Source organism: Equus quagga, chromosome 13, assembly GCF_021613505.1.
Source record: "Equus quagga isolate Etosha38 chromosome 13, UCLA_HA_Equagga_1.0, whole genome shotgun sequence".
In the NCBI taxonomy this organism is placed as follows: domain Eukaryota; kingdom Metazoa; phylum Chordata; class Mammalia; order Perissodactyla; family Equidae; genus Equus; species Equus quagga.
Window position 1 is genome coordinate 42,710,278 of NC_060279.1, and position 19,395 is coordinate 42,729,672.

At 36.7% G+C, this 19,395-nt stretch overlaps 1 protein-coding gene across 3 annotated transcripts in view; it reads right to left on the reverse strand.

The window, feature by feature from the left end:
- VPS45 (vacuolar protein sorting 45 homolog) overlaps positions 1-19,395 on the reverse strand; it is a 60,805-nt gene that overhangs the window by 12,552 nt on the left and 28,858 nt on the right. Inside the window, exons 14-15 of one of the 3 annotated variants that reach the window (XM_046684222.1) lie at positions 12,179-12,310; positions 1,965-2,578 (exon numbers count right to left, since the gene is read on the reverse strand). In XM_046684222.1, the coding sequence (XP_046540178.1) occupies positions 2,545-2,578; positions 12,179-12,310 (166 nt within the window). In that variant the 3' untranslated portion in view covers positions 1,965-2,544. Of the gene's footprint in view, positions 1-1,964; positions 2,579-12,178; positions 12,311-12,351; positions 13,102-19,395 lie in introns of those variants that run through there. The other 2 variants (XM_046684221.1, XM_046684223.1) reach the window with 2 other exon arrangements.

Genomic DNA, 19,395 nt, shown 5'->3' on the forward strand with positions numbered 1-19,395 from the left:
CCAGCTTTGCCACTTATTAGCTCTGTGACTTCGGACAAGGTACTTAACGTCTCTAAACCTCAATCTCCTCATTTGAAAACTGAGGTTATTGACAATAATAAATATATCTACCACATTGGGTCATTATGAGAATTAAACAAAATTGAATGGGTAAAGCAGCCCTATGCAATAGAAATGTAAAGCAAGTTACAAATGTGAGCTGCCACGTAATTTTAAATGTTCTGGCAACCACGTTAAAAAGGGAAAAAGAAGGGGCTGGCCCCGTGGCCGAGTGGTTAAGTTCGCGCGCTCCGCAGCAGGCGGCCCAGTGTTTCGTTGGTTCGAGTCCTGGGCGCGGACATGGCACTGCTCATCAGACCACGCTGAGGCAGCGTCCCACATGCCACAACTAGAAGAACCCACAACGAAGAATACACAACTATGTACCGGGGGGCTTTGGGGAGAAAAAGGAAAAAAATAAAATCTTTAAAAAAAAATAAAAAAAAAAAAAAGGGAAAAAGAAATAGGTAAAATTAATTTTAATAGCATATTTGATTTGACCCATATATCCCAAGTATTATCAACTTTAAAAAATTATTAATGAGATATTTTACACTTTTTTGGGTACTAAGTCTTTGAAATCCAATATGTATTTTAGACTTGTAGCACACCTCAAATTGGACTGGTCACATTTCAGGTGCTCAATAGTTACATGTGGCTACTGGCTACTTTACTGGATATGGATAGCACAGGTATAAAGTATTACAACAGTGTCTAGCACATAGTATGTGCTAAATACATTTTAGTTCTTAGTATCATCATAACCTCCCTCCTAGGAATTGCTACGATCGGTGTTTCTCAAAGCACATGACTCAATACCAGCTAATATCAGGTGGTTCTAAGGCATGGCATTAAATAACACTGAATTACATAGTGAGAAAACTATTCCTTTTTTAATTATCTTTTTATCTTCCTGACTATAGCAAGGAAAAAGTGTTAGTTTTGTACTATAGTGCTTTGTTTTTAAAAATTTTATTGTATTTTTGGTGAGGAAGATTGGCCCTGAGCTAACATCTGTTGCCAATCTTCCTCTTTTTTCTTTTTCTCCCCAAAGCCCCAGTGCATAGCTGTACATCCTAGTTGAAGGTCATTCTAGTTCATCTATGTGGGATGCTGCCACAGCATGGCTTGATGAGTGGTGTGTAGGTCCGTGCTCAGGATCTCAACTGATAAACCCCAGGCTGCCGAAGAAGAGCGTGTGAACTCAACCACCCAGCTATGGGGCCAGCCCCTAAAAATTTTATTTTTTTTATTGAGATACAATTCATAGACAATAAAACTTAACCATTTTAAGGGTATCATTTTATTTCCCCTGAGGAAGATTTGCCCTGAGCTAACATCAGTTGCCAATCTTCCTCCTTTTTTTGTATGTGAGCCACGGCCAGAGCATGGCCACTGACAGATAAGTGGTGTAGGTCGTTGTGCAGGAACCCAACCTGGCCTGCTGAAGCGGAGCATGCCAAACTTAACCACTAGGCCACCTGGGCTGGCTCTTAAGGCTATCATTTGATGATTTTAACAAATGCATATAGTTGTGTAACCATTTCCTCAATCAAGATACAGAACAGTTCCATCATCTGAGCCAGGGCTTCCTAAAAATCAAGAAGCTAACAAAAACCTCAACAATAACAAGACCCCATACCTTTGAATACATAATATCAAATTGTTTTCCAGAAAAGTTATACCAATTTACACTTCTACTAGCAATATTTGAGACTGCCTCACTGCACATTAATCTTAAGGAAATAATCAGAGATGGGACAAGAGTTTATCAACATACAAGACATTTATTGCAGTATTATATCAAATAAAAAACTGTAAACAATCTAAATGGCCAATATCAACGGTTAAATAGACACATTCTTAAAATTGACATTATATAGCCATTAAGATTATTTTAAATAGTTTTTAGTAACATGGAAAATGTTCTCGATATAATTAAAAGTGAGAAAAACAAGTGTAAAATTGTATAGACAATGTGATTTTAATTACGTCAAAAACAAAACATAAAACAAACAAAACTCAAAAACCATTAGGCAAAGAAAAAAAAGTTTAGGAGGAAGTACACCAAAATATTAACAGTGGTTAGCTGCGTTGTCGTATCATAAACGATTTTTACTTTTATATTTAATTTTTTTATTACAATGAGGATAAGTTACTTAGGGGGAAAACGCCTATTTTTCTTCATCTATCTTGGCCAGTTAGAGAGAAAAGAATTGAAAAATGGGACCATTAACTATTGTGCAGGCTTATAGCTAATGAGGCTTTAACTGAATCCAGTAGTATTACAGAGAACCTACTATATGTAGTCAGTATTTTTGGCATGAAAGGGAATCTGACAGTAAGGGGATTGTTGATCTGGGGTTACCTTCTAGCAGGATACATCTTCCTCCTTGTCAAAAGTCTTAAGAAGTACTGAAGTGACAGCACTTGTGGCTAAAACGCCCTCTTCACCTACAGCTCAGGCGGGGCTCAGGCAACGGGCAGCACCGTTGGCTAATACATTCACCTTAGCTTCCTTTTCTCCTCCACTTCTATCCTGAATTCCAAGAAGACAGAGGGATTTCTTCTATTGTGAGAACAATTCCATTCATCTGGGTCTGGTTCTTGGCCTCTCAGCTCACATACCTAACTCAAGTGTCACTTGCTGCCAGCAGGGACTAGAACTCTTTAATATTGAGTGACTTATGAAGTGATACAAGCCAGCTCAAAATGCGAACCAAGATGCTCATTTATATGCAAAGTAGGATCATGTGCTTCAGAAGCACAACTAGAATAATGGCTCCGTTCATTTTGAACATTTAAGAGAAATAATACTTCTCCTAATTCACATTAGCTTTGATAGCCAGGGTGATCCTGCTAAAATATGTCACATGTCATGGTTCTGCTCAAAACTCTACAATACACACAAGAAGGTGTACACAAATGTTTATAGCAGCATTATTCATAACAGCCATAGGTAGAAACAACTCAAATGTCCATCACTGACAAACGGATAAACAAAATATGGTATATGCATACAATGAAAATATTATTCAGTTGTAAAAAATAATGAAGTATTGAGATAGGCTACAACATAGATGAACCTTGAAAACATTATACTAAGTAAAGAAAACCACTCACAAAAGACTATATATTTTATATGAAATGTCCAGAACAGGGAAATCTATAGAGACAGAAAGTAGATGAGCAGTTGCTTAGGGCTAAGGGGGAGAGGAATTCTTTCTGAGCTGATGAAAATGTTCTAAAATTGACTGTGGTGATGGTTGCACTATCTGTAAATATACTAAAAACCAGTGAATCGTATACTTTAAAGAGGTGAATTGTATGGTATGTTACAGCTGTTAAAAATAACCCCAAACCCAGGCCAGCCCTGGTGGCCTAGCGGTTAAGTTCAGCATGCTCCACTTCAGCGGCCCAGGTTCAGTTCCTGAGCAGGGACCTACACCACTCATCTGTCAGTGGCCATGCTGTCGTGGTGGCTCACATAGAAAACAAGAGGAAGATTGGCAACAGATGTTAGTTCAGGGCGAATCTTCCTCAGCAAAAAAAAAAAAAAAAAAAAAGAACCTAAATCCTACAATGCTAACTCACAGTGAAAACCAGTCCTCCAGCAGTCTAGGTCCTCCACCGTCAGGCCCCAGATCCCTCTCTACTGCATTTCCCTTTACTTTTCCTCTTGCTCATTCCACCCCAGGCTCTCCAGTCTCCTTGGACACACTGCATGATCTGCCTTAGGACACAGCTCTTGCTGTGCCTGGGATGCTCTTCTCCCTGTCAGTTTGGCTCACTCCTTCACCTCCTGCAAGTCTCTGCTCAAATCTCTTCTTAATGAGGCCTTTTCTGACACCATACTGAGTAGTGTGACTTACCCCTGCTGCCCCCATGTACTGCTGATTTCCCTTTACCCTGCTCTGCTTTATTCTCCCATAGCATTTATTACCTTCTGATTTTCTTATTTATTAAGTTTGTTATTTATTTCTGTCTTCCTCTGCATTAAAATGTAAGCTTCATGAGGGTTAGGATCTTTGTTTAATTCGTGGAAGTATCCCAATGCTCTGTAAACATTTGCTGAATGAGTGAAAGAACTATTGACTTTATGCTGTTCTCATTTGTACAATAAATATTTATCTATTCTAGAACTCATAACCAGGGAAATATGACTTCTGAGTGTTCCACACAGATGTTGGTGAAAATATCTGTGGTGCTATAGAATAACTCATGTCATCTATAATTCTTAGAAGTTGAAATTTGACTTATTTCCCCCAACTGAGGATATATTAGGCCAGTATGACAGAGACAAACAAACAGGGAAGTAGTAAGAGAGGGAAGTAATTCCATAAGAAGGGCAAACCTGGAGACAGGAGATGACAGCCTGCACACTGCAAACCTGCACGGCTGCCAGAGACATGATAGACTGATTGCTTGGGCACGCCCTTGCGTATGTCCAGGTCTGAATCCACTACCCAGAACCTTTTTCAAGGCAGGTTCTCTGCCTTCAAAAAGCATGAAAGTTATGCCTTTAAAGAGGTCCCTGTGATTGGTTATTATCTTTCATTTCTTTGTATTTCATTATGTACAAAAGAAGAAGAGAAAACAATACAAAATTCATAGTAAACTTCATTTGGCTATGGAGAGAGAAGAAAATATTGACAGCCTCTCTTTACTCAGAAGGCAATTTTATTAAGAATGTTGCTAAGGAGATAATTAGCTTCTGCAAAGTTCCTTGGTGTCTTAGTAGCAAATACACACCTTCTATTTTAAATAGTGTTTAATCTGAACAAAGATTAACTACAACTGCACTTGATCAGAGCAGGCGCTATAGAAACAAATCATATAACTCCAGAAGGCCTGTAGAACTCTGCTTCATTGTCACCAGTGATTGAATCAGTGAAAAATATTGTCACAAAAGAACTGTTTTAAAGAAATAAGGTACTTAAGAAAGAGCAGCTTAAATTATAACTTTGAATGGCAAGTTGAATTTCAGATTCAACTAATGTATATTTCCTTTTAAAATCTAAGGGACATATATCTTCAGGCACCTTCTGGCTTAAGATGAAACTTACTTATAAACAGGCCCAGGTGAGAGATCACCAAAATTTACATTCATTTCTGGAAATATACCAGGGAGGGAAGGAAAGAATTGCTTCCTATTCTTTATTTTTTGGTATTGTCTACAACTAAGATTTTATTTCAATTCACAGTAAAGCCAACTTCACTGTACTTTAGAAATAGAAGGTATCCCAGGATGAAGTTGTTAAAATTGCTATCTAAGAGGTAAGGGTACACATAATTTTCTAGGATGCAGGAGACCAATTTTGACCTACCTACCTATTACATTCAGTATCTTGCTCCAAATCATAAACTAGTAAGTGGTGGTGCTGGAATCTGATTACAGAATAAATCTGTAGTGATCTCAGATTTTATTTAAGAGATCAGCGAAATCAAGTGACCTGTGTCTCAGAGATATCCTGCATTAGGCATTTCCCACTCTGGAAGGATAGTTGCTTCTATATCAGCACATCAAGTGCCAGCTCCAAGATGATTTCTTTCCTATTCATTGGGACAGCCACTAAGCCAAATCCTTGTGGGGCAGCCCATGCCATATTCTACATGATTCCAAGTATAAAAGAGTGTACTTATCAGGGCACATCTAAAAGTATATTCTGTTCCCGATTGCCATATTCTCTCAAAATACTTCTTCTGTGCTGTAGCGCTCCTGAGGTCACAGCTGTGTCTTTGTCACATATTGCTTAGGACTTTTCCTTAAGAAATAACCTATGTATCACATAGGAAATTGCACAAACAAACTTCCCACAAAAATTAAACCCTAAAATTCATAGAAACAAATTACTCAGCTTTTTCTCCCCCATATCAAGGTTTTTATGGCTAGTTCACAGCAGCTATACTATATTCAGGTATAAAACTGATTTAAAAAAATATTAACTTTTCCACTTACTGAGAATCTAGGATTAAGAGTTGTGAACATACTCAACACACTAGTAATACCCAAGGTAGCCCACATTCATCATGAGTATTGAGCCTTTCCACTAAAAGCTGAAACTATGTTGCTTTCACCTACTTAAGCCTTTACAATAACTGCTCTCTGAAATAAAACTCCCACTCTTCTCACAGATAGTGATAAATTTCACTATTTACTTACTGGCTCAAGGGTATATTTATGAAAGTAAATTATAAAAACTTGATATTGGATCATTTATGTTTTGCAAACATTAACTAAAATTTTTGCGGGTTGGCAATTACCATAGCAACTCCCTTTTCTAAAAGTTTCATTGGTCAGGGGACAGTGAACAATCTCGTTGAAGATTTTATTGAGCCTTCTATTGCCAAGAATATCCGCTCAAAAGTAATTCAGTGTACTGCTTAGCATACGGTTAGGTCAGACAAAGAAATACCAAAGCTGGCTACTTGGAAGAATCTAGTCTAAAGCTTTTGCAAAGCTGCCTTATGTTCTTAATTTTACATAAAAGATTATCTTCTCAGGAACTGAGACACTAATTTAAGGAAAAACCTAGGTTTAGTTTTTAAAAAAAATTTTTAGGGCCCACCCAGTGGCACAGCGGTTAAGTGCACACGTTCCACTTTGGCAGCCCGGGGTTTGCTGGTTCAGATCCCTGGTGCGGACATGGCACTGCTTGGCAAGCCATGCTGTGGTAGGCGTCCTACATATAAAGTGGAGAAAATGGGCACGGATGTTAGCTCAGGGCCAGTCTTCCTCAGCAAAAAGAGGACTGGCAGCAGATGCTAGCTCAGGGGTAATCTTCCTCAAAAAAAAACCCAATAATTAAAAAAAAATTTTTAATAGTAAAATGCAGTTTTATTCACAGTACTATTAATTAGCCAAACACATCTGAAAATATATGCATTTTTGTTTGTATGTAATATGACAAAATTACAAAGAAATATATAAAAATCTTTGCTAATCTATCTATCTAAATCCAACACATTTTTTTTTAAAAGATTTTATTTTTCCTTTTTCGTCCCAAAGTCCCCCGGTACATAGTTGGTGTACTTTTAGTTGTGGGTCGTTCTAGTTGTGGCATGTGGGATGCCACCTCAGCATGGCTTGATGAGTCTGTGCCCAGGATTTGAACCGGTGAAACCCTGGGCCACTGAAGCACAGCGGGCGAACTCAACCACTCAGCCACAGGGCCCACCCCTGAATCCAACACATTTTTAAAATTGAGATATAGATGTTTAGTTTTAAACTCTAATATTTCAAGTTAAAGAGAAGATGCTACAGTTCTTAGGCACTGGCCATGGGGCTACAAATACTCAGCGGGAAATATTATCTCTCAGAAGGATTATTTAGGGGTCAATTAGTTTTTTTGAATCCTGATATTAAAACCTATTTAAAAGCACATAATTATACATACATACCTGAGAGAATTCATTTAGATTAAGAAAATAAAATCCTATATGGCTATCAAGTAATAAAGAAAACTTTTTGAACCTTAAATTACTAAATATTATTTAGAGAACAATACAGTATCAGGCATTCAAGTGACACTTAGGAAGGAAATGCATAGTGATTAAAAGCATGGATGCTGGCTTCCAGTTGTGGCACTCTCTCTTATTAATCATTACTTGGGCAAGTTATTTAACCTTTCTGTGACTCGGTTTCCATATATAGTGGAGTTAATAATAGTACATACTTTACATAAGGATTAAATGACTATGTAAAGTACTTACTACAGTCCGCAGCATATACTAGATGCTCAATAAATATTAACTATGATTATCATTTTTATTAGCAGCAGGAGCAAAGGGAGAAACTTGAAAAAAAAAATGCTTATAATAGTATTATGTCACTCCTGTGCTCAACAATATTCAATGGTACCACATTGATTACTGAATTAGGTACAAAAGCCTCAGTCTGACATTTTAGGATGCAGGGCTACCCTTCCAAATAATATCAACTAATAGTTTTCAAATTAAATTTCACATAATGTCACTATGATTTTATACTCTCCCAAGATCATAACTACACTGACACTTCCATTTCTGGAATTAAAGCAGACCAGATAAGGCAAAAATTCTCTTGCAATAAAAAACATAGAAATGATGGATAAAAAATGACAAATCTCCTTTTAAATGAATAGTTAAGCTCTTAAGAAACTAAGGAAAATCTCCAAGAGTCATCAAACAAAGGGAACCAAAATCTTAGCTTGATAAGTATAAACTGATGCTGTGACTACCCAACAGGGATGTGCCAATGTTCATAAACAAGGGCACTGTATTTTAACAGCCACAGAGGGTCAGCAGACAGGGCTTAGGCCTCAGTAAGAAAGGAAATTATAATTGAGTCTTCTGCATAATGTGGAGGCCCTCACTGAAAAGATGGAATAAAAAATCCAAAAATCTTCTGTTTGCACAGGGAGATAACAAGGAAACTTGAAAATAAACTGATATGGCTCTGCATGGCTCAGAAACCCTTTAGTATAGAAATTAACATTAAAAAATACTTCCAAACTGATAATACTCTTTGGGTACCTGGCCTAAATGAAAGAAAAACTATGCAGAAGAGATATACTTTCAACATAGGCCCCTCAAGAGTCCCACAGATAAAATGTTGTTTAATATAACTCAGAATCCAAAATTACAGAACACATGTGGAAATGATTCATCATGAGCTAATGTCAGGAGACACAACAGCAGAATTAGACTTCTAAGTAGTTCAGATTATAGAATTAATATGGTTAAAGAAAAATGAAGGATTTGAAAACATGAGGAAAGAAGAAATTAATAAAAACATCAGGAAAATTTGAAAAAGAAGCAAATAGAAGGTATAGGCATGAAAATATAGTCTTTGAAATTAAAAACTGAATGGACAAATTAAACACAGATTAGAAATAGCTGAAGAGAAAATTATCGAACTGGAATACTGATCTGAAAAAATTACACAGAAGGCAGAACACAGAGATAACAGATAATATAAATGAGAGGTTAAGAAACAAGAACAGATGAAGGTCTAACATGTAGCTCATAGGAGTTCCAGAAGGGGAGAACAGAGGACACAGAAAAGAGGCAATATTCAAAGAAATAATGACTGGAAAATCTCCAGAAATTATGCCAAACATGAATTTTCTTATCAAGTAGAATAAATAAAACTAAAACCACATTTAGATACATGATACTGAAACAAACACACCAAAGACAAAAAATAATCTTAAAAGAATCAGAGAAGAAAACATTGCCTACAAATGAAAACCAATTATATTGAGAGTAGACGTCTTAACAGCAACAACTGAAAATAGTATTCCATTGTATTCTGACTTTTAAGTGCTGAGAAACAACTATCAATCTGAAATTCTAAAGTTAACTAAATAAGATATTTTTAGACAAAAACATCAGCTGACAAGCTGCTAAAGGACATTCTTTCATAAGAAGACAACTGGATCAGTAAAAAGGGCCAGGATGAAAGAAAGCTGATGAATAGCTGAAAGAACTACTAAAGAATGTTCTTTAGTAAGAATACAATTGGATCAGAAAGAAGAGCCAGGACAAGAGAGCGGGGCAGAAAAGGGCAAATACGTGGGCAAATCTAAACAAATATTGACTATTGAAAATAATAATAATGATTAATTTGAGGATTATAAAAATAAAGTGGAACCAAAATGCTAGTCAATAATGGCTTGTAAATTGGTAGGAAGGTGATTAGAGATCTTTCTAAGGATCATTCTAAGATCCTCGTATTATTTGTGAGAAAGGTAGAAAAAGACTAATTTTAACCTCTGTTTCTTCATTCATTCAACAAGCATCTTTTAAGGAGAGGTAAAAGTAATCTATGGTAAAAGAAGTCATAATAGTGATTACTTTGTGTGGAGTTGTGACAAGGAGGAGGCATGACGCGTAAGAGAGGCTTCTGGAGGTGCTGGTAACATTCTATTACTTGATCTGGATGGTAGTTACATAGATGCATTCATTTTGTGATATTTCATTGAGGTGTGTGCTATTCATTTGTATACTTTTCTGTATGTAATGAAGTATGTGTATGGAATATTTCTGTAAAAGTTATAAAAGGAAACTTTACTGCACAATTTACACCAAAATAAAATTGACAGGTTATTAAGATATAACTTTAAATATAAGTCCTAAAAATAATGGAAAAAATAGAAGTTAGTATTTACATAATCTTGGCTGGGAAAGAACTTTCTAAGCATGACACCAAAGGCAGAAATCACTGGTAGCTTTGCCCATATAAAAGTAAAAAATGAAATAAAATAAAATAAAACTTTTATACAACAAAAAACTACAAATAATATAAAACAAAACATCAAATACAGGAAAAAGATCTGCAAAATATATAACGGACAAAAGGTCAATATCCCTCATTAAACAGATATAATTCTTAAACATTTTAGGAAGAAAACGGAATACCCCAATTTCAAAATGGGCAAAGAATATGAACTGGCAATTCATAAAAGAAATATATATATGGCCAATGTGCTCCGGAAACTGACACAGGTTAAGCAATTTGCCTAAGTTCATGAAAATAGTAAGAGGGAAAGTCAGGATTCAAACCCAGGCAATCTTACAATTCAATTAATATTTGTTTAGTGAATGAATGATTATATATTTAACTCTAAGAGATGTTTACATGATAGACTGCAAAGTGCAGGTTATAAAACAGAATGTACAATGAGATCCCTTTCTGTCCATACCTTCACATACATGTTTATACAGGCTTAGAAAAAAAAGTCTGAAAAGATCAAAATGTAACAGTGGTTAGATTATGGGAGGTTTTTTTTCCTCTTTATATTTTCTGAATTAAAAAAATTTTGGAATAAGTATATACTATTTCCATAATAAAGGGAAAAATTTATATTAAAAAGCCAAATAATAATACAAAGTGAAAAAGTACACAAACATCTCTAATGACTCTCAATGTATCTATGTATACATGGCTCAGCATGGATCTCTCAGGGTCCCCAATCATTAAATTCAACTATCATGCTATGGTTCTCTAGTCTCCTCCTCTGTTTTCCTACTCTTAGCTTCCAAATTAATCTGCCTAAAATTTTGTGACCCTCTTGTAATTTTATTGCTTAAAAGCTTTCAACAATTCCTCATTTTCTACACAACAAAGTAGAAATTCCTCAGCTTAGAATTTAAGGCCTTCCACAATTATGGCATTCAATCAACTTTTCACTTATTACACACATTCTAGCTAGTTGACTACTTGCTATTCTTCTTCTGTGCATGTTGCCTACAGCTTGCCATAACGTCTTCATGTGGTTAACTGCCTAGAATGTGCTCTCCCTCCATATGTCCATTTTCCACCCAAGCCTCAGCTTATACACAACCTTCTCCATGAAACATTTGCTCATTTCTTTTAACCACTTTGAGAATCCATGGCTCTTTTTCCTGTCTCTCTAGGCACTTATTTTCTTGTTTTTTTATATTTATCTTTCCTAATAGACAACGACTTACTTGAGGTAGGATTTTTATCTTATTTATCTTTGCATTCTTCTTACTAAATACTTTTTTCTTTTTAAAGATTGGCACCTGAGCTACATTGCTGCCAATCTTCTTCTTTTTTTCTTCTTCTCCCCAAAGCCCCAAGGATACAGTTGTATATTCTAGTTGTAGGTCCTTCTGGTTGTGCTATGTGGGACGCCGCCTCAGCACAGCTTGAGGAGCCGTGCCGTGTCCGTGCCCAGGATCCTAATGCATGAAACCCTGGACCGCAGAAGCTGAAAGTGCAAACTTAACCACTCGGCCACAGGGCCGGCCCCTACTAAATACTTCTGAATGAAATGTAATTAATCAACAAAATAGAAAAACCCACAGAATTCAATACCTTGATGTTCAGGTATTTTCTAAGTGCCAGTTTGTGGCTATTAGATTTCTCCTTCTTTGAACATAGGAAACATGAATTGTTAATAGGGCCATTCGGTCCTTACTCTCCGGGTCTCTGACCTAATTAAGTGATTTATGAACCTAAGGGAGTATAGATCCTTCATCTCACATAAACTCTACATTATTCTATGAACTGATGCATTTTGGCGTACAGCAGTTTGGTCAGCACTGACCTTACCTTTCCTACTTTAAGGGAATTTAAGCTTTAATCTCTGGGAAAGGGGACAGAGTTGTAGGACTGAACGTTCTCTCTTACCTTTTCGTGTTGTGCACCGTGGTTCCTCCCAGGACAATCCTCACTCCAGGAGTGGTACGGTTCAGGTTATAAACTGTTAGAGCCTCTTCATAGGTGGCTCCTCCAATTACAAACACAATGATATCCTGAGGTCTGCAATAACGAAGAAAGTTAATATCATGGGATAAGAAGGAAAAAAGGGCAAAGATTTGTTACTATTATATACACAGTTTTGATTTCTAAATCTTTCTTTTTTGGTGAAGGAAGCAGAATTAAAGCAGAATAGAATAAACGGTTTAAAAAAAGTTTTAATTATCTGAAATTGGCAGGAAGTAGAGCAGAAAATGCTGAATAGTGATTTGCTTTCTGTTTATGAGCGGATGTCTTATAATTTCTGTGCTGTGGATTTCAGAATAGCACAATAGTGTTCGCTGGAACCAAATGTGGCAATATTCTTTTATATTTAAGAGGCTGCAGAGTCCTTCACTGTGACATGATATTAATATAGCAGTAATATATGCTTGTACTACATATCCCCCTTAAGAATAAGCCCTTTGTCAAATACTTAGTACAGTGTCATTACAATGGCCTCTGTCCAAGGACCTCAAAGTATTTTGGAAAGCATTGGCATATTTGGATGTTCCCAAAACATAGGAACTAGAAACATTTAATATTTTGAGTGTAAAAAAAGAAGGAGACACACAAATTAACAGTGCTTCTAGGAACTTCACCTCTTCTTAAAATCTTTGTTCCTAAATCCTTTGATAAACCAAGAAAAAGACACCATGGAAACAAACAAAAAAACCTGTGGGTGTAGTTTTGATACTGGACATGCTGAGACAGCTCAGTCGATAGCCTCATTTGGGTAGGACTTTGTAGTTTCACTGTTTCAATCTTTATCAAAATGGCTTCATAAAAGTGAGTGGTCTTCCTATTAGCTCCTTCTGTAGATATCAACAAGAAGGAGATCATATTATTTTCAAAACTGTTAAAGTTTGCCTTGTTTTTCTTTTCTCATGCCATCAAAAGAAGATAAAATTACTTAATCTTAGTAGGCAGGTAATTTTGTTAAATCACTTATTGGATGTTGATTTAAAACTACAACAAGCAGAAGCATCCATTTTGGAAGTTATAGCACAAAACTAAAAAGAAACCTCTTTAATCAAGAGCTATACACGCCTATGTATAAATTATGGGAAAAAACCCCAAAATTTCCTTTCTGTCTCTCTATCTCTTTCTAAAATACCATGAAGGATTTAACTGAGAGAGTATTTGTTCTTGTGGGACTTCATGGAAACAGAATCAGATACTGCAGCTATTTAAAAATGTTCTGGGGGCTGGCCCGGTGGCGCAGCGGTTAAGTGCGCACGATCTGCTTCGGCGGCCCAGGGTTCACTGGTTCGGATCCCTGGTGTAGACATGGCACCTCTTGGCAAGCCATGCTCTGGTTGGTGTCCCACATATAAAGTAGAGGAAGATGGGCACGGATGTTCGCTCAGGGCCAATCTTCCTCAGCAAAAAGAGGAGGATTGGCAGCAGATGTTAGCTCAGGGCTAATCTTCCTCAAAAACAAAAGTAAAAATGTTGTGATAATCTCTGAATTGCCAATACCAAATGAAAGGTTCCCAATGAAGAAAATGAATTACTTTGCAATTATTAGGTAGAGAGTCAATCATGACACTTCCATGTCAACTTGGATCTTAAAATCACGTCTCTGAAACACTAAATTTATTTAAGACAAAATAAGATTCATTCAAGACCACTCACCAGAAACAATGTATTTAATACCATAATGCTTTTAGAGTTACATACTGTTATATATTCTACAATCATTTTTTATTATTTTAAAATGTACTGTTTTTGACTAGGTAAATGTTTGCATGTTGTATAAAATACAAAAGGGTACACTGTAAAAAAAAAAAAAATAAAGCAAGTTTCCCTTTCACCTTGGTCCTCTTGCACCCTCATTTCTTTCTAGAGGCAAACACTCTTACTCATGTCTTAAGTATCCTCTCAGGGATATTATCTAGGGGGGTGTGTGTGTGTGTGTGTGTATATATATATATCGGTCCTTCTAAACTGACTAAGCTGATCACTTGCTTCTCCTTGATATACTTTCTTCACTTGGTTTCCAGGAGATCACATTCTTGGTTTTTTTCCTACTTCACTAGTTGCTATTTTTCAGTGTCCCTTGACGGCCTCGCCTCATCTCCCTAAACTCTTAATGGTGGAGTGTCCAGAGCCCAGTCATCGGTTTTCCTTTCTTCTTGCTCTACACTTACTCCCTAGATCTGCTCTGTCCAATGCAGTAGCCACTAGCTACACATGGCTATTTGCATTTAAATTGTTAAAATAAAATGAAAAATCAGTTCCTCAGTAGAATTAGCCACATTTCAAGTGCTCAACAGTCACATGCGGCTAGTGGCTACCTTATTAGATAGCATAGATATAGCACATTTTCATCATTGTAGAAAGTTCTATTGAACAGCACTTCCCTAGATGATCTCACCCAGTTTTGTGGTTTTAAATACATCTATCTGCCGATGACTCCAAAATCTGTCTCCAGCCCAGACCTCTCTCCTAAAGGCAAGACTTAAATATCTGTCTACTTCGACATTTCCACTTGCATGTTTAACAGATTTCTCAATTCAACATGTTCAAATCCCTACTCTTCTCCTCCAGGCTTTTTTTACCTATAGCTTTCCCCATCTTAGTTGATGGCCATTCTATCCTTTCAGTTGCTTAGGACAAAAGCTTTGGAGTCATCCTAACTCCTCCTTTCTGGCTGCAGTGAAGCATATAAGTTGGGGACACAGTGAGAGAAACAGAGGGAGAAGTAAGCGGAAGCCAGGTCATGGAAAGCCTTGAATCTTATAGGCCATGGGGCAATCACTGAAGGGTTTTAACAGGTTACCATAAACAAATTTGCTTTTTTGAAGGATAATTTCGGTGCTGTGTGAGAATGAATTGGGGGTTCCTGTTGGGAAAAGCTGGAGAACAAAACACTACTGTAAGACTTCTAGGAAGATATGATGAAAATAGGAACTAAAGAAATACCAGAATTGGAGAGGAAAGACTGATATAGTAGACACAAAAAATGTAGACTCTTCAGTGTGTGGTCAATGATTAAATGTGGAAGATGAGGATAAAGGAAGGGTCCATGACAACTTTAAGTTTTCTGGTTTTGGTGAGTAGGTATGGTGGTTTAGGTCTGAGAGGGAAGAAAGGAAGACTGATTTACTGAAACTAAGACAAAAACATGTTATGTCTGAGATGCCTGTGGAACATTCCAATGGAGATGGCCACTAGACATCTGGATATTCAGGCGTGATGATTACCCTGAATACAGGGGGCAGCTAAAGCCATGGAAATAGATGAGTTCTACCTTGGGAGATTATGTAGAATGAGAAGAAAACCAAAAGACAGAGTTTTGGAAGAGTCTTTGACATCTACAGGATAAGCAAGAAGAGTAGCCAGCAAAGGCAACTGAGAAGCAAATTGTCAGAAAGGTAGGAGGAGACCTAGAAGGGAGAGGCCAAGGGACACAGGAGTTTCAAGAATAGAATGGTTAACGGTGTTAAATGCAGTAGTGGGGTAAATACAGTGAGGACTGAAAGAGACCACTGTGCACATTCTCGCAATGTGATTTTGCAAGAAAAGTTTTAGTGTATCAGAGTGGAGTAAGAAGCCAGGGTACATGGACTGAAGAGGTGAGAAGTGAAGACAGTGACTTTATCCAAGAAGCCTAACTGTGAAGGGAAGGAGATAGGTTAGAGGAGAATCCAGGCTGAAGCGCTTTAAATTTATTACATGTTTAATAGGAGAAACTTGAGGATGCTTATAGCCTGTGGGAAAGTAGTTAGAGTAGGAGAAGCTGAAAATATAGGCAAATAACCAAGAGAAGGGCTTCAGAAGAGATGGTAGAAGTCTAAAACGAGTGCTGGCAGAGAGATTAGTTCTAAATAGGAAAAAAGCATATATTTCCTTTAGAATGGAGGAAGGAGAAAAAGGTAGGTACATGTAAATAAGTTTATAAATAGAGAAGCTGGCCATTGAAGGGGTTAACGTCTGACAGACAAATTTTTTTCTCTGTGAAGTAGGAAACACTGTGTGGGCTGGGGTGGGTTAGGTGATATGGAGAGAAGGGAAACATTCAAAACTGATGCAGAGATTGAGACAAAGATATAACTAAGGATACGTAAAAGTTTGACTGGGTATCCCTGAAGGCCCAAGTGAGGTTAGGAACAATGAATCTGTAGTGGCACTAATCTATAAAGTGCGTGATTTCCTCTAGTAGCTCAAAGAAGTAGATACAAATCTTCAGGCTAAATTATTAATCCAATACTAATCTGGTGCTTTAGGCTGCAGGAAAGAGTTTCTTTACCAACTTACAGGAAAGCATTACCACTGTCCATGAATCACTAAAATCTTCTACACTATCTAGCTTTTCCTTCAAGTCCTTGCCTCCAGATACTGGCCAGCTTCCTTTTGCTGAGAAAGGTCATTTGCTTAGGAAGAGCTGTACAATAATGATAGTGATATTTTTCTGCCAAGTATAATGAACTCTCACTTATTCAGCCACTGACTATTCAGGCAAAATACAGGTTCTCTTCTTTGTTTCCAAGTGATGTGTGTTGTTTCAATTCTTACTAATATTTCTACAGAAGAGGAAGGAGAATACGAACAGCTAAAACTCAAGTTCAGTTCTTGTCAGGATCTTTAGGGAGATATTTCATAGGGAAGGGGATCAAGTAGGCTACAGTTGGCTGTCATTTTAAAAACTGGCATGCGTCCTTGCAACTTTTACCATAGTATTACCCTCATGGATATACACAATTTCATTTTAACACTAAAGTTCTAAGGATGTACAATTTTAATTCTTCCCACTATATTGGTTCTAGAAGTACCAATGATATGAGATAATAATGGCTTCTAAAGTACAGTCACAATGGGTTTAACATTCATTAAAGGATGAGTTCTGTGGGAAAAAAAAATCCAACGCTGTAAGAATGTGCGGTCAAGGAGATAGAGGACACTCTACCAATAGTTTACTCTCTGCTGTGACTATCTGGGGGTCAGCCTAGATGGAAAACAGAAAAAAAAAAAAAGGTAGTTACAGTATTCAGATAATAAAATCCTACCACTGAAATGAGTTTTTCTCAGAAAATGAGTATTTTTTACAGTCAGATTCCACATACAATGCTCTTTAAGTTGAGGGACAACTCTAGCCTGAGACCAATTATGCAGTTTATCTTGAGTAAACACGCACGAATTGCACAGATTATTTCATTAAGAAGAAGAGAGGAAGTTTCTCCCTTACAGGGGGTATGGTGACTAATGAGAGGAACCAAACAGTAGCACTTTTGTTTTGAGCTCCTGCTCTGATAAATCAATTTAAAAAGCAGCTAAGCAGACTAATGAGGATCATCCTAGAAAATGATGTTGCTTCTCCATAGCTGCCCTCTGCCCCTCACCTGCCTCTAGAGTACATTTGTCTCTTATGGAAAAGAAAGGCAAGAAGTGGGAAGGAATAAACTCAAGTGAGTTTCTAGCACAGCCAGAGAATGCTATCCTTTAGTCTGATAATTTCAGGGTGCCAGAATATTTCTGTATTACTGGAGAGGGAAGAAAATGTCATGAACGGTAACTGTGAGTGTAGGTTATATTAATGTAAGGACAAAACCTGGATACAAGGATAGGCTCTTAGAGCTTGACTCAGTTGTGTACCTAGCAAAGATGACTATATCACATTTGGTTACGAACATTAATAAATGTTTTCCTGAGCCTCCTATTACTTATTCAAGTTGGCTTAAGGAGGAATATCGATAAAATGAAAAAAAAAAAAACCATGACATTTTTCCTTTTCATTCCTTTCCCCAGTGAATTTTAAAACTAGATGTTCTGATGAGGCCAACAGTAAAATATACAGCAAATCATTTTTATATGATAGTTGAAGCTAAGTGGAATACACAAGTTCAATTCTTTGTACACATCTTCCTGTGCTCTGTAATTCACCATAGCAACCAAAGGCATTAATTAATGCAGACAGCAAACATTAGAAAACAGCAGCCAGTTCATGCTGTATACAGATATACAAGGAAACCTTGAGAACCCAATCAATTTACATCTTATTTTATTAGAAAACTACAAAATTTTTCACATACAGTATTTCTGGAAATCATTACTTCTATATGTAGATAAGTACAGCAGGAAAACAAACTTTTAAGAGGAAATATTTTATCTACTTTGTCGACCAGTGTAACTATGGCTAAAATTCAAATTTTTGAATATACTTACAGATGGTAAAGATCTTATGAGCATTTATTGTAGGAAAAAAGGCCAACGAGAAAGGACCGCTGCTTTTACAGAAATAAAAATAAGCTGCAGCAACAAGATTCTACTAAATTTGTGTAAGTGTGAAAAAGTACTTCCTTTTTGAATTGGCTGATTCTGGAATGTACAACCCTCATCAAATGTTTAAGCTGCTTGTTTTTATCAGGGACAAGAAGCAATTCTGGAGTGAGAAAAAAAAATAGCCTGATAAATAGGATATGTGGGAGTCCCGTGTGCAAGAGAAAGACAAAACCCAATTTGTGGATATAGCTACAATGCCAATCAGGTTGACTGCTAATTTAATAGCTAAGGGCTATAAAACATTTCTATAAGTGCTCCTGGTTTTGCACAGTTGTTCTTGACACATTTCCTTTGATACTTTCTAATATTACAATAACAACAAAACCAAGAAGTTCTAGCATGATGAGACTTCAGTTATCATAAAGATGACTAAAATCAATGACTCTTCTCAATGTGATGATCCAGGGCCAAGAGAGGAGCTAGAGCTGAAAGTGGGATGCAGAACCAAAATACCACATAGGGTTACCGGCAAACTGCAAAAAACCTAAATTTTCTGGTAACATCAACCAAATTTATTCTCTAGTTTAAATTTTCCAACTGTAAATCTTATATTGACTGCTATAGATGCCTACATAAGAAATTTGACAAATATCTGTTGAACACCTATTTGTGAAGCACTGTGTTAAATACTGTAAAAACCCCAAACATTAACAAAACATAGTTCTTACTGCAAGATTACAGTACTTAATACAATACCTAATAGGAAGGATAGATATGTATACAACTAACATGTATGTATCTCCATATCCAGAGATAACCACTATTAACAATTTGTTTATTCTTTCAGAAATATTTACTGAAAACATATGTGCTCGCACGTATAT